Source organism: Hypanus sabinus, chromosome 10, assembly GCF_030144855.1.
Source record: "Hypanus sabinus isolate sHypSab1 chromosome 10, sHypSab1.hap1, whole genome shotgun sequence".
NCBI lineage: Eukaryota > Metazoa > Chordata > Chondrichthyes > Myliobatiformes > Dasyatidae > Hypanus > Hypanus sabinus.
Genome location: NC_082715.1, coordinates 22,454,643 through 22,469,376, shown reverse-complemented (window position 1 = coordinate 22,469,376; position 14,734 = coordinate 22,454,643). Strand labels below are relative to the sequence as shown.

General features: G+C 38.7%; 1 protein-coding gene across 1 annotated transcript in view; it reads left to right on the top strand.

The window, feature by feature from the left end:
• Positions 1-13,506, top strand: part of trdn (triadin) — a 110,711-nt gene extending 97,205 nt beyond the window's left edge. The window contains exons 4-6 of the mRNA XM_059981349.1: positions 2,281-2,310; positions 8,746-8,775; positions 13,472-13,506. Coding sequence (XP_059837332.1) covers positions 2,281-2,310; positions 8,746-8,775; positions 13,472-13,506 — 95 coding nt within the window. The remainder of the gene's footprint in view (positions 1-2,280; positions 2,311-8,745; positions 8,776-13,471) is intronic.
• Positions 13,507-14,734: the final 1,228 nt, after the last annotated feature.

Here is a 14,734-nt window from a genome sequence, read left to right as displayed (position 1 = left end):
ACTCACAAGTTAAATACCCTTCAGGGACCAGGAATGTTATTAATGCAGTTCATTACAGATTAGGAAACTCTTCCGAAGATATCTTGCGTTCTATTTTTATATGTTGTCTATGCCACATGTAGTTTTCCTCATAAAGTGTAATGGAGTGTTATCCCTGTGTCTGAAAACTAGCTCACATCAGATTTTCAGCATATGATTCTGAAAAATCCATAAAATATAGTTTGAAAGGAGGCTTTCCTGTTGATCTTTGGTTTGGATTTACTTCATCTTGCTAATCCAAAGCTCCATTAAATATTTGTTTCCAGAGCCCTCCTCACTTAACTGCCTTAAGTATAAACAGTCATTTTGGAATTTGCTCTTTGATCTTATTTTGGTGTGAGGACTGTTCATTGCTAGTACACCAGCTTGCATATCTTCTTCAGCCTGTTTATTCACATTTCACTCTCTTCAATTTCCTTCAAAAGTTAACCCATGGTTACCTTTAACTCAAATATATTTATACTACTCTCTATCCATCTGCCGCCACATGCCAACTAATTTCATGATATATTCCAATGATAATAAACCTGATTCTGATTTTGAATTTAGTTCTGACTAAGCTGTTAGCTTTTAATGAGTTTGAGCACAGGCAATTGTGTTCGTTCTTGTTATACTTGAGAATTAGAGAAAAATTATGAACTTGTTTCTTTATTGACATACAACGTGGAATAGGTCCTTCTGGACCTTTTGTCACTTTGAGCTTCACTGTCCAGTAACCCCCAATTTAGACCATTGTGAAGGAGGCCATTAGGCCTATTGAGTTTGCTCCGCTATTTAATCATGGCTGATCCTTTTTCTTCCCTCCTTAGCCCCCACCTCCCAGCCTTCTCCATGTAGCCTTCAATGCCATGTCCAGTTAAGAACCTACCAATCTCTACCCAATGACCTGGCCTCCACAGCTGACACCCTCTGGCTAAAGAAATTTCTCTGCATTTAAACAGACATCCCTGTATCCCGAGGCTCTGCCCTCTTGGCCTAGACTCCTCCACCATGGGAAACATCCTCATCACATCTACTCTGTCTAGGCTTTTCAACATTCGAAAGATTTCAATGAGATCTCCCCTCATCTTTCTAAATTCCAGCAAGTACAGACCCAGAGCCAACAAATACTCCTCATCTGATAACCTTTTGTTCCCGGAATCATCCTCATGAATCTCCTCTGAATCCCCTCTCCAATGTCAGCACATCTTTTCTTAGATGAGGAGCCCAAAACTTTTCACAATTCTTAAGGTGACGTGGTTTAATCATAGCCTAATTACGGAACAATTTACAACAATCGATTAAGCTTCCAATCGATATGTCTAAGGTCCATGGGAGGAAGCTGGAGCACTCAGAGGAAACCCATATTCTTTTTGCAATGAAGTTTAAAAGGTTCTAAGCCAAATTTATAAAATTTTCAGGAAGTTCAACAACCATCTGGGTCATTTACAAATTTTACTTCACACTGCTCAGGAATACTTTACCTTTGTTGGGAAGGTGAGGAGCTGTGAGTTTCCATAAGACTAACAGACATAGGAATAGAATTAGGCCATTCAGCCCATCACACTGAGGGTGATTTCACTGTTGCATTTTCAGTGCACTGTGGAAAAAGATAGGGATCATACTCACAAACTGTACTGCTGCTGTGCATAAAGATCGATTACAATCTTATCAATTGTAACACCAGGAGGTGATAAATAGTTATTTCATTTGTAGATTGGAACTCCAAAATATTTGTAAAAATATTGCTTTAAAACAATGGTCCATTAATTTTCTACTGATGATACACATTTATTAAGATTTGAATTTGAAATTTATATTACTTTTTCAAATTTGAGAATATGAAATCTTTATTTTTTCAAACTTTCAAATTTGAGAATATGAAATCTTTATTTTTTCAAATTTTCAAATTTGAAAATTTGAAATCTGAAAAATAAATAACTCTCTTTAATATGAATCCAAAGTGGGCATGAAGAGATAGATTTCTTTCATTAATTATTTTATTCCATTCTTTTCTGAGGAGGAAGTGTTGAGATGCTTAACTGCTAATGTGTTGCATGCACATTCTGTGGATATAGCAGAAAATGGAGAATGCTTAATATTATTTTGGAATTTTAAACTTAATTATCCTAAGTCATTGTTATTTTTAGCATGTTATTCTGTTGGATGATTATAGATCTGTGTAATATTTTGACGCACCAATCTTGTGCTTATCTGCACAACATGATTACTCCAGCTCATCTTGTCTTTATTCTGGTTTAGATGAAATCGAATCCCAGACAAAAAAGAAAGGTGGGTATTTACAGCATCACATGTGCACACTGAATACAGATACAATTTGAAATGTTGCTACTGGTGCCATTTTCAAGTCTCAAGTCAACTCAACATTGTATGAGTGACATGGGGTCTTTTCATGGGGGCAATTCAATCTTAACTAGATTGTATTTGTAATAATTAACTGACAGACCGTTAATGCTCTGTTAACCATAACACACAATGCCTTCACAGGCCAGTGGAAATGCAGAATTCCTGAAAACATTGCTTTGTAAAACATGAGTGGGCCAGATTCCTGGTGCACTGTTCATTAGATTTTTCAAGTTGTAATTAATTATATTAAAATATGGTACTGAGGAAGTCTCTAATACTTGCTATATTTCAAAAGAGACAGGGTGAAATAATTATATCAGAGGAACATGATGATTTTGCCAAAATATAAAATTACATAAAGTAGAGGTACTTTAATGTAAGGAAGACATGATTTATTCATGATATAAAGATATTATCCAATATAAAGATATTATCCACAGACTGTGCCAAAACTGAAAGAAAATAAATAACTGTATCTTTTTCATAGGAGATTTCTAAGCCTCCTTGATCCTGCCTCTGATATCTGCTGGGTGTGACTTTGTATCAAAAGAACACAATTAGGCATTGTTTATTAGCTTTTTGTAAAGTTAGAAAAATCTATTCTTGAATCATTTTCAGGGTTTGCAATATAATTTATTTAAATATTATTTGCTTTTAATAATGAAATGCTGAGTAGCATAGAGTTCAAAGTTCAAAATATATTATCTATGTTTGTGTATGCCACCATACATAGTATCTCAAAATTTATTTTTTGCAGGCATTCACAATAGAACAAAGAAACACAATGGAATTGATAAATAACTACACACAAAGACTGACAAACAACCAATGTGTAAAAGATGACAAACTGCTGAAATAAAAAAATAAATAATACTGAGAATGTAAGTTGTAGAGTACTTGAAAATGAGTCGATAGGTTCAGGACCCTGATGGTTGAAGGGTGATAATTGTTCTTGAACCTGGTGGTGTGGGTCCGAATGCTTCTGTACCTTCCCAATGGCAGCAGTAAGAAGAAGGCTTCCATTCCAACACCTCCCTCTCCATTCTCAAATTCTCTGTCTCTATCTCTGGCGACAGCTTATTCACTGATGTCCTTTATAAACACGCTGACTCTCACAGCTACCTGGACTATACCTCTTCCGACTCTGCTCCTTGTAAAAATGCCATCCCCTTCTCTCTATTCCTCTGTCTCTGCCACATCTGCTCTCAGAATGAGGCTTTTCATCCAAGAACCAAGGAGATGTCCTCCTTCTTCAAACACCATTAACACTGTCCTCAACTGCATCTCTTCCACTTCACACACATCTGCCCTCACCCCATCATCCCCCCACCTCTCCAAGGACAGGGGTCCTCTTGTCCTCATCTACCAGCCTCCATGTCCAGCATATAATTCTCCATAACTTCCGCCATCTCCAAAGGGATCCCGCTACCACACACATAGTTCCCTCCCCCACCCCCCACTTTCTGCTTTCTTGTTGGATCACTCCCTTTGCGACTCCCATGTCCATCATCCCTCCCCACTGATCTCCCTCCTGGCATTTATCCTTGCAAGCTGAACAAGACCCCACACCTCCTCCCTCACTACCATTCAGGGCCCAAACAGTCCTTCCAGGTGAGATGACACTTCACCTGTGAGTCCAACGGGGACACATCTACTGTATCTTGGTGTGGCCTCCTGTATATCGGTAAGACCAGAGGTAGATAGGGAGACCGCTTTGCTGAGTATCTACGCTCCATCCGTCAGAAAAAGTGGGATCTCCCAGTGGCCCCCCATTTAAATTCCACTTCCCAATCCTATTCTGAAATGTCAGTCCATGGTCTCCTCCATTGTCGCGATGAGGTCACATTCAGGTTGGAGGAGCGACAGTTTATATTCTGTTTGGGTTGCATCCAACTTGGTGGCATGAACATTGATATCTCAAACTACCATTAGCCCCCCACCCTCTTCATGTTCCCCATTCCCACTTCCCTCTCTCTACTTTTCTCCATACCTGCCCATCATCACCTTCTGGTGCTCCTCCCCCTCCTCTTCCTTCCATGGCCTTCTGTCCTCTCCTATCAGATTTCCCCTTTTCCAGCCCTTTAACCTTTTCACCAGTCAACTTCCCAGCTCTTTACTTCACTCCTCTCCCCCTCCCAGTTTCACACATTGTCTTGTATTTCTTTGACCTCTCCTCCCACATTCTTCCTCTGACTTCTCATCGTTTTTTTCCAGTCTTCATGGAGGGTCTCGGCCCGAAACTTTGATTTTTTATTGTTTTCCGTAGATGCTGTCTGACCTCCTGATTTTTTCCAGCATTTTGTGTGTGTTGCATGGATTTCCAGGCTCTGCAGAATTTCTCTTGTTCTTGAGAAGCATGGCCTGGATGGTGTGGGGCCCTTGTTGATGAATGCTACTTTCTTGCTCCTTGTAGTTGTGCTCAACTGTGCGAAGGGCTTTTCCTGTGACAGACTGATCTGTATCCACTATTTTTTGTTGGTGTGTCCGTTCATGGGGACTGGCTTTTCCATACCAGGCCATAATGCAACCAGTGAGGGTGTTCTCCTCTGTGCATGTACAGAAATTTTTTGAAGTCTTAGTTGATGTGCCAAATCTGTGCAAACTTCTTAGAAAGTTGAGGTGCACCAGTACCTTCTTCTTAAAGGCACATGTGTGCTGGTCCCAGGATATATCTCTGAAATGTTATTACAATAGCAAATTATCCCTCAGGGTACATTGCAGAATTTCCTCAGGGCAGTGTTCTGGTCCTAAACGTCACCAATGACCTTACTTCCACTGTCAGCATCTCTACTGATTATGGATCATTGATCAACTACACTCGCGTCTCCTTAGTAAATGAAGCAGTCTATGTGAAAGATCTAGAGAATGTACAGACATGGGAAAGTACCGACCAATTCCAACACGCATTTTCGTTGTGGACATCAACATCTTAGGGTTTCTGTTGAACAGAAGTTCACCCAATCCAGCCACATAAGTACGAGAGATTGAAGGTCAGATGGGCATCCTGCAATTACTAAATTATCTCCTAACGTCTTAAAACCTTTATCCCATCTGGAAGGTGGACATTAGGAAGACTCACAATTCAGTCAGGTGAATGCAAGTCCAACAATGCTCTGCTCTGGTTATCTAACTTAATTCAATATCACCTTCCAATTTTAAAACCACTGCTGTGAGTGTAACAGGTGCCTGGGAATATCACCACTCACACTTTCCCCTTTAAGTTACACTCTATTTTTGATCATATATCACTCTCCCTTCATTGCTACTGAGACATAAAAAAATGAATTAAACCATTAACAAATTTCAGTAATAAAAATTAAAGCATAAACACATTGGTACATGATTTAAAACATTTAAGCAAACTTATTTAATTAAAATCTAAATTATTTAATGCTATTTGTGTCTTCCAAAGCTAATTGGAAATTATTGGGATTGCAGTCCATTTAGTTCAAAAGTATCAAGTGGCTGTTCCAGTCCAAGTTTAATTTAGCATGGCCTCAGCAGACACATTCATCATTCCGATTACTGGAAAAGTTTGGGTCCATCACTGCTAGAATCTCTGAGGAATCAGTGCCAGTATGCAGTCAGCAAAATTCCACTACCGATGGTCTTCGAATATCTGGACAGCAGAAGGACAGCAGGCTGCACTTAATCATCTATAGCATGGCATTCAATACCATCATCCCGTCAAAACTAATTATTAAGCTTTAAGACCTTAGCCTCAATTCCTCCTTGTGCAATTGGATCCTCGATTTCCTCATTTGCGGTCCCCAGACAGTTTGGATTGGCAACGACATCTCCTCCACAATCTCCATCAGCACAGGTGTAGCTCAAGGCTGTGTGCTTAGCCCCTGCTCTACTCACTTTACACTTATGACGTGTGGCTAAGTACAGCTCTAATGCCATATCCAATTTTGCTGGCAACACCACTGTTATAGGCTGAATCAGAATCAGCATATAGGAGGGAGATTGAAAATATGGCTGAGAGGTACCACAACAGCAACCTCTTAAGCAATATCAGCAAGTCTCAGGAGCTGATTATAGATTTCAGGAGGAGGAAACCAGAAGTCCATGAGCCAGTCCTCATTGGAAGATCAGACGTGGAGAGGATCAGCAACTTTAAATTCTACAGGTTTATCATGTTGGAAGGCCAAGCATGTAAGTGCTATTATGAAGAAAGCACTACAGCACTTCTACTTCCTTAGAAGTTTGCGAGGATTCAGCATGATATCTAAAACTTTGACAAACCTCTACAAATGCACTGTGGAGGATATATTGACTGGCTGCATCACAGCCTGGTTTGAAAACACCAATGCCCTTGAAAAGAAAATCCAACAAAAAGTAGTGGATATGGCCCAGTCCATCATGGGTAAAGCCCTTCCCACCGTTGAGCACATTGATGCAAAGTGTTGTCACAGGAAAGTAGCATCCATCATCAGGGACACCCACCACCCAGGTCATGTTCTCTTCTTGCTGCTGACATTAGGAAGAAGGTAAGGGAGCCTCAGGTTCAAGAACACTACCAGGTTCAAGAACAGTTATTACTCCTCAATCAAAGGGGGTAACTTAACTCAACTTTATGTGCCCCATCATTGAAATGTTCCCACAACCCATGTATGGACTCATTTTCAAGGACTCTTCATCTGAAGTTCTCAATATTTATTGCTTATTTGCTATTATTATTTCTTTCATTTTGTATTTGTGCAGTTTGTTGTCTTCTGCAAACTGGCTGAACGCCACCATTAGTGTGATCTTAGTTGATTGTATTATGGTTATATTGGATTCATTGAGTATGCCCACAAAAAAAGTGAACCTCAGAGGTGTATACGATGACATATCTGTACTTAGATAATACATTTACTTTGAACTTTGAAGAATATTCAGAGCATGCAGAACATTTCTTAGGAAGATTAGTGTAAGCACTATATAAATGTCCCCAGAATTGGTGGGCATAGCAAGAGTATTCAATATAAGTTATATAGATTTATAATGGTCTTCCAATCAAAAGATGCAAGAGACTGTGCAATATTTTGACATTCTGTTGCATATTTATAATCAACATCATGCCATTCAATCTGAAGCCTGATTGCTGTACAAAATTCATGCATAGAATGCTTGTGGAAATTGTAGTCTTGACCTCATGGGATGTGTTTTTGCATGGAGACATCTGGTCACACTTAAGTTATTTCAAACAATGAGTAATACACAACTGAAGTCCCTCCTGCAATTTTCCACCATGTTTATGAGTAGGAGATACTTGTGATAATCATCACCTGCTATTACTTAAAGGCCACATTCCTATCTGGGCTATGGTGAGAAAGCCTGGCAGTGAAGTTCCGCCAGGATTGTTATTGCAATCATTCTTCTTGAAGTAAAGTGCATTTTTTTTAAGTCCACGGGGCAATGAGTTCCTCAGTTATTTGTCCCTCATGACCACCTCCACACAGCCAAGGTTATATCATATCCACTGCTCCCTCACTCCTTGTCACGAATCTGCACCAAAGTGAGTTCAATAAATCCAGCTGCGATTCCATTTGTATTCATCACACTCCGAGATAGCTGAGATATAACCATGCTTGTAAGTAACTTAAGGATAATCATGTCAATCAATTTAGACATACCAAAAATCCAAAGACAGAAATAACTGATCATTTAATCAATTAATCTATTTTATGTTGGTTGATAGAGAAGTGTTATGTATAACACATGAGGTATTCTAATAACTTCTATATTTACTTGAGAGACAGAATGGAGTTTCAACTTAGCAGCTCTCACTGAAACATTGTTCTTGTCCAATGGACATATCTGCTCTTCATTTCTTACTCAATTTCACTCAGAATTCAAAAATATTGATTCACTTGTTAACTTTCCATGTTTCATTTAATTATTCAATACAAGCTCTATAAGTACTGAAACCTTGAAAATTTTGTGCCAAACCTAAATCTTTTAGAAGTAGAGTGCCCTGAAGTCTGCATATTATTCCTGATCATTTTTATACTCAAGCCCTCTATTTGTAAAGCCAAACGTATTACTTTAATTAATTTTAGCTTTTTGATTAACTTTAAATCTTTTACATTCCACGGAAGCTTTGACAATTAGATTTGATGTATGCTTTACTGTTGCCTGGAGATCCCATTTCCCAAATGTCCCATATGCCAACTTCATTCTGTTTGAAGTGAAATTTGCTCCATTCTAGTCTCTTGAATTGAATTCCATAAATTATAATTTTGCAACATTATAAGTCAGTTTGCATCATATAGATGGAATTTGAAAATGTATTTAAATAAGTAATGGTCTAATTATATACTTACTTGTGATATTAAACGATGATTTTATTTCACTTTTTTTTCTCTATTTTAGGAGTTTATCACCCCCCAGCTAAAAGAAAAGGTTGGTAATCTCACTGTAAAAAAACTTACTGGTCTTATTGGTAAAATTAATCTCAATGCTTAGTGATCTGAATTCATAATCATTAATTACTGAAAGAAAGCCATATGTAGACATGTTGAATTAGGATGGAGTTGCACCAGCTGTACAGAGTTAACTGCCTTCAATTTAATTTCTCAAATTTATTTGAATGCAGATTAATTAGAATAAGCATGTTTAAATATTGTTCAGATCTTTTCTGCAAACTGATGGTATCAGAATCAGATTTAATATTGTCGGTATATGTCATGAAATGTGTTAACTTTACAGCAGCAGTAAAATGCAATGCAAGATAATAGAGAAAAAACACCTGTGAATTACAATAAATATATGTAGTTAAATAAGTAGTGCAAAAATAGGAAATAAAAAAAGTAATGAGGTGGGTTCAACGCCCATTCAGAAATCAAAGAGCAGAGGGGAAGAAGCTGTTCTTGAATCACTGAATGTGTGCCTTCAGGCTTCTGTACCTCCTTCCTGATGGTAGCAATGAGAATAGAGCATGCCCTTTTCTATTTTTTAAATATCCTTGCATGCATATGTATTCTTTTTACAACCATAGAACATAGAATATTACAGCACAATACGGGTCCCTTCAGCCTGCGATGACTTTTTAAGATCAATCTAATCCTTCCGCTCCCCCCCCCCCATTTTCTTTCATACGTGTACTTATCTAAAAGTCTCTTAAATGTCACTAATGTATGTGCATGGATGGTGGGGTGGAGATACATTTCTTCTAAAGGAGGTGCAGAGTGCTCCTTTCCTCTGCTGGCCTGCAGGGTCACCCTTGGGCAAAGTGTAGCATCTGCTTAGCCCCTCAGTCAGGGTCAAGTGAAGCCATGGGAGGAGGTAGTGGGTAGTTGTATGAACGCTTGATTCATATCATATCCTGGTTATGTGACCACTAATGCCGACCAGACAATCTCTGAAGAGATAAGCAGGGTATTGATAATTTACACCTGTCGTATAAAGACACTGCTCAGAAGAAGGCAATGGCAAATTAGTTCTGCAGAAAAAATTGCCAAGAACAGTCATGGTAATGGAAAGACCATGATCATCCACATCATACGACACAGCACATAACTAACGAACTAATATATTTGTCTCTATCATCACTCTGACAGTACGTTCCATGTGCTTACCAGTCTTAAAAAACCTAACTTTGACATCTCCCCCATACTTCCCTGAAATTATCTTAAAAATTGTGTCCTCTCCTATTAGCCATGGCTGTCCGGGGGAAAGAAAAACACCGACTGTCCATTCTCTCGATGCCTCGTAATATCTTATGCACCTTTAATAAGTCACCTATCATCCTCCTTTGCACCAAAGAGAAAAATCTCATTTAATTTTGCCCTAAAACCTTCACTTTGTCTGAGCAGGAAAAGATGAAATTGTATGTCTCATTTTCACTTCTGCAAGAATCCAAAAGGGATATAGATTTCAATCTAAGATGGAGGAATTGAACTCCCGAGCTTTATTTGTAAGAGCTGCCAGTTCATATCACACTCCACATGTAACCTGGCTATTTTGTAGGAAAAAAATGTTGAACATTAATACAACTTTTCTCACATTACCAACTGAAAAGAAAGACACACAATAGCAACTGGGTACAGGAAATCTGTCAAGGGCCTGGTTTGATTGCCAAACTATTCAGAGGATGCAACTAGATCTCATGTGCTGCAGTAACTGATTTTGCCCTATTCATCTGTTTCCCACTTCCTGCAGCATAAACCTAACTAATTTTCTCTCTTCACCACTTCTAATGAAGGGCCTTTAACCTTCAATCTGACATTAAATGTCGCCAAACTTCTATAGGCGTGTGGTGGAGAGTATATTGACTGGGATGTAAGCACCAATGCCCATGATCGGAAAATCTAACAGAAAGTAGTGGATACAGCCCCGTCCATCACAGGTAAAGCCCTTCCCACCACTGAGCACACCTACATGGAGCACTGTCACAGAAAAACAGCGTCCATCATCAAGGACACCCACATCCAAGTCATGCTCTCTTTTCCCTGCTGGCATCTTGAAGAAAGTGCAGGAGCCTCAGGATTCACAGCAGGTTCAGGAAGTTACATCCCTCAACCATCAGGCTCATGAACCAGTGGAGATAACTTCACTCAACTTCACTTGCCCTGTCCCAGAACCGTTCCCACAACCTATGGACTTACTTTCAAGGACTCTTCATCTCATGTTCTCAATATTTATTGCTTGCTTGCTTATTTATCTATTTATTTATTTAGTTATTATTTCCTTTATTTTTCTTTTGTATTTGCACCATTTGTTGCCTTTTGCACATTGGTTGTTCGCCTGTCCTGTTGGATGCCATTTATCATTGATTCTTTTACACTTATTAGATTTACTGACTGTAATTACTCAGCATTTGAATGGAATTTATCAGAAAGTATTTGGCAATCTTTGGGAATTATGTCTCTGCAAATTTAGTTCATTAGTTCTTGAATGAAGATTTCCTGCTCCTAATTGTTGTTGTTACCTTACATTTCCCAGGATAAATAATTCCCTGAAGATAACTGCTTTGGGAATTATTTAAATCTAGTATATTTTTTGTTATAAATAGATAGTGGAATGCTATTGATTTTATTGAGAGCAAGTGCATTTTTTATTTTGACATAACTGGACATTATAACTGCATGAGATTTACAGAGATTTGGAAAATTCAACCATAGGAATTCTGCAATAGGTTTAAGTATGCCAGAACAAAATTGGTTGTCAACATAAACCAGTATTTCTGACATTCCTAGTTCTAATGATGAGTCATGGACCCTGAATGTTGACTGCTTGCATCTCTTTCATAGATGCTGCCTAATTGGCTGGCTTATGCCAGCATTTTTTGTTTTAGTTTCAAATTTCCAACAGCTGAAATTGGAAAGAAAAACCTATATACTATATAGAAACACAGAAAATGTTATCTTGCTATCTTGACAATTGTACTCCACAAGAACTCTCTCTTATGAGTAGAACTGTGATTATTTTTCATCAGACTGGAAAATATGTGCTGGAGTCTTTGAAAAGCATTAAGTTAGATAAGTCGCTGAGACCAGATGAGATATACCGCAGGCTACTGTGGGAAGTGAGGGAGAAGATTCTGAGCTTCTTGTAATGATCTTTGCATTATCAATAGGGATGAGAGAAATACCAGAGGATGAGAGGGTTGCAAATGTTGTTCCCTTGTTCAAGATAGGTAGAGATAACCCAGGAAATTATAGACTAGTGAGTCTAACTTCAGTGGTGGGCAAGTTGTTGGAGAAGATCCTGAGAGGCAGGAATTAGGAGCATTTGGAGAGACATACTCTGATTAGGGATAGTCAACACGGCTTTGTCAAGGGCAGGTCATGCTTTACAAACCTGATGAAATTCTTTGAGGATTTAACAAAACACACTGATGAAGGTAGAGCAGTGGATGTCGAGTATACGGATTTCAGTAAGGCATTTGGTAAGGTTCTTCATGCAAGGCTCCTTCAGAAAGTAATGAGGCATTGGATCCAAGGAGACCTTGCCGTGTGTATCCAGAATTGGCTTACCCACAGAAGCAAAGGGTGGTTGTAGATGGTTTGCATTCTGTATGGAGGTTGGTGACCAGTGGTATTCTGCAGACAACTGTTATGCGACCCCTCCTTTTGGGATTTTTATAAATGACTTGGATGAAGAAATAGAAGGGTGGGTTAGTAAGTTTGCTGATGACACAAAGGTTGGGGGTGTTGTGGATCATCTGAAGTGTTGTCAGAGGTTACAGTGGGACATCGATAAGATGCAGAACTGGACTGAGAAGTGGCAGATGGACTTCAGCCCAGATAAATGTGAAGTGGTTCATTTCGGTAGGGCAAATTTAAAGGCAGAATATAGTATTAATGGTAAGACTCTTGGCAGTGTGGAGGATCGGCAATATCTTGGCGTCCTGAGTCCATAGGACACACAAAGCTGTTGCACAGGTTGCCGGTGTGGTTAAGAAGGCGTATGGTGTGTTGGCATTCATTAACCATGGGATTGAGTTCAAGATCTATGACGTAATGTTACAGCTATATAAGATCTTGGTCAGACCCCACTTGGAGTACTGTGTTCAGTTCTGGTCACCTCACTACAGGAAGGATGTGGATACTAGGGAGAGTGCAGGGGAGATTTACAAGGTTGTTGCCTGGATTGGAGGGTGTACCTTATGAGAATAGGTTGAGTGAACTCAGCCTTTTCTCCTCAGAGTGACAGAAGATGAGAGGTGACCTGATAGAGGTGTATAAGATGATGATGGACATTGATCGTGTGGGTAGCCAGAAGCTTTTACCCAGGGCTGAAATGGCTAACACGAGGGGCATAGTTTTAAAGTGCTTGGAAGCAGGTACCGAGGGGATGTCAGGAATCAGATTTTCACACAGAGAGTGGTGGGTGTGTGGAACGCACTGCTGGCGGCTGCGGTGGAAGAGGGTACAATAGGGTCTTTTAAGAGCTTCTTAGGTAGGTACATGGAACTTGGGAAAATAGAGGGCTATGTGGTAGGGAAAATCTAGGCAGTTTCTAGAGAAGGTTACATGGTCAGTACAAAAGTGCGGGCTGAAGGGTCTGTAATGCACTGTAGATTTCTATGCTCTGGGCCTTCCTTTTGGAAATGTCATTTCAAAAAAAAAATCAACAATCATTTTCTTTTCTCCAGGTGAAACTCGTCTTCCATCTAAAAGAAAAGGTTAGTGATTTTTCATCTTTAATATTGTGCAATGAAGATTTTTTTTAATAGATTGAATGACAAATCAAACACTGCCAACATAAAAATTAGAATATCATTGTAATTATTTTGGGTGTCTCAATTGTATTCATTAATTTGTAGGATTCTGGTTTTGTTGAATTTATAGTTGTCATGTTTTGGCTGTCAATGCTTAAAAATATTTAAATTACGTTTGTATATATTTTGAATAAAATTGTGCTTATGTGTATGTGAAGTATATAGTAATAATTCAGCTTTCTCAATTATGTGTTACTACAGAACTACATAGAATGCTGTTATCTTCTTAAATGCAGAAGTTTAAGCATTTTTGCTCCTCAGATTTAAAGTATTCCAAAATTCACTCTATATCTCCTGGGTCTTTCAATTTCCAAATTGCCGATTTGCAATTGAACAGTGAAAGAGATCTCATATTTGATTGTCTATTTGTCAGAAGAGGATCTACAACTGCATATTTTCTATGAAACAATGTAGATAAATAACTTCTGCAATTGACACTGATTCAATTCAGTTTGAGCAACAGAGCATTTTTGAACGTTTCTTATTCTGTGAAGTACCTGCATTTAAGCCTGATATTGATCATTTTCATTAGATCAATAAGCTCTACAATTGATGATACAATTTAGCATTATTATACTAAAAATAAAGACTTATTTGGATTTGTTATTTTACATTACTTGTAGAAGTACAGAAAGTGACTATTTCAAAGGAGCTTCATTTTTTACTCTTGTTGTTTAATGCAGTGTTATGAATTTACCAATTTGCTGTAAAACTAACTTTATTTGATTGTCTGTACTGCAGCAAACCACTTTATTTCCATTGAATCACAAACAAGACTAAATCTGCAGATGCGGGAAATCCAAGCAACACACACAAAGTGCTGGAGGAATTCTGCAGGCCAGGTGGCGTCAACGGAGAAGAGTACAGTCGATGTTTTGGGCTGAGACCTTTCAGCAGGGCCACCAGCAATTTGTGTGTATTGTTATTTCCACTGAATGTTCCTGTAATATGCATCAGAGAGTCTGCTTTGTAAGTGGGTTAAGTCATTTTACCTATTCTTAAAGAACAGCATTGAGCTATACACACAGTGGCAAATAGCCGTTAAGTGTATGTTCATAGTCTTCTGCTCCTGTAGCCCGCCTACTTCAAAGTTCAAAATGTTATGTGTTCAGAGATGCTCTTCCACACACCGCTGTT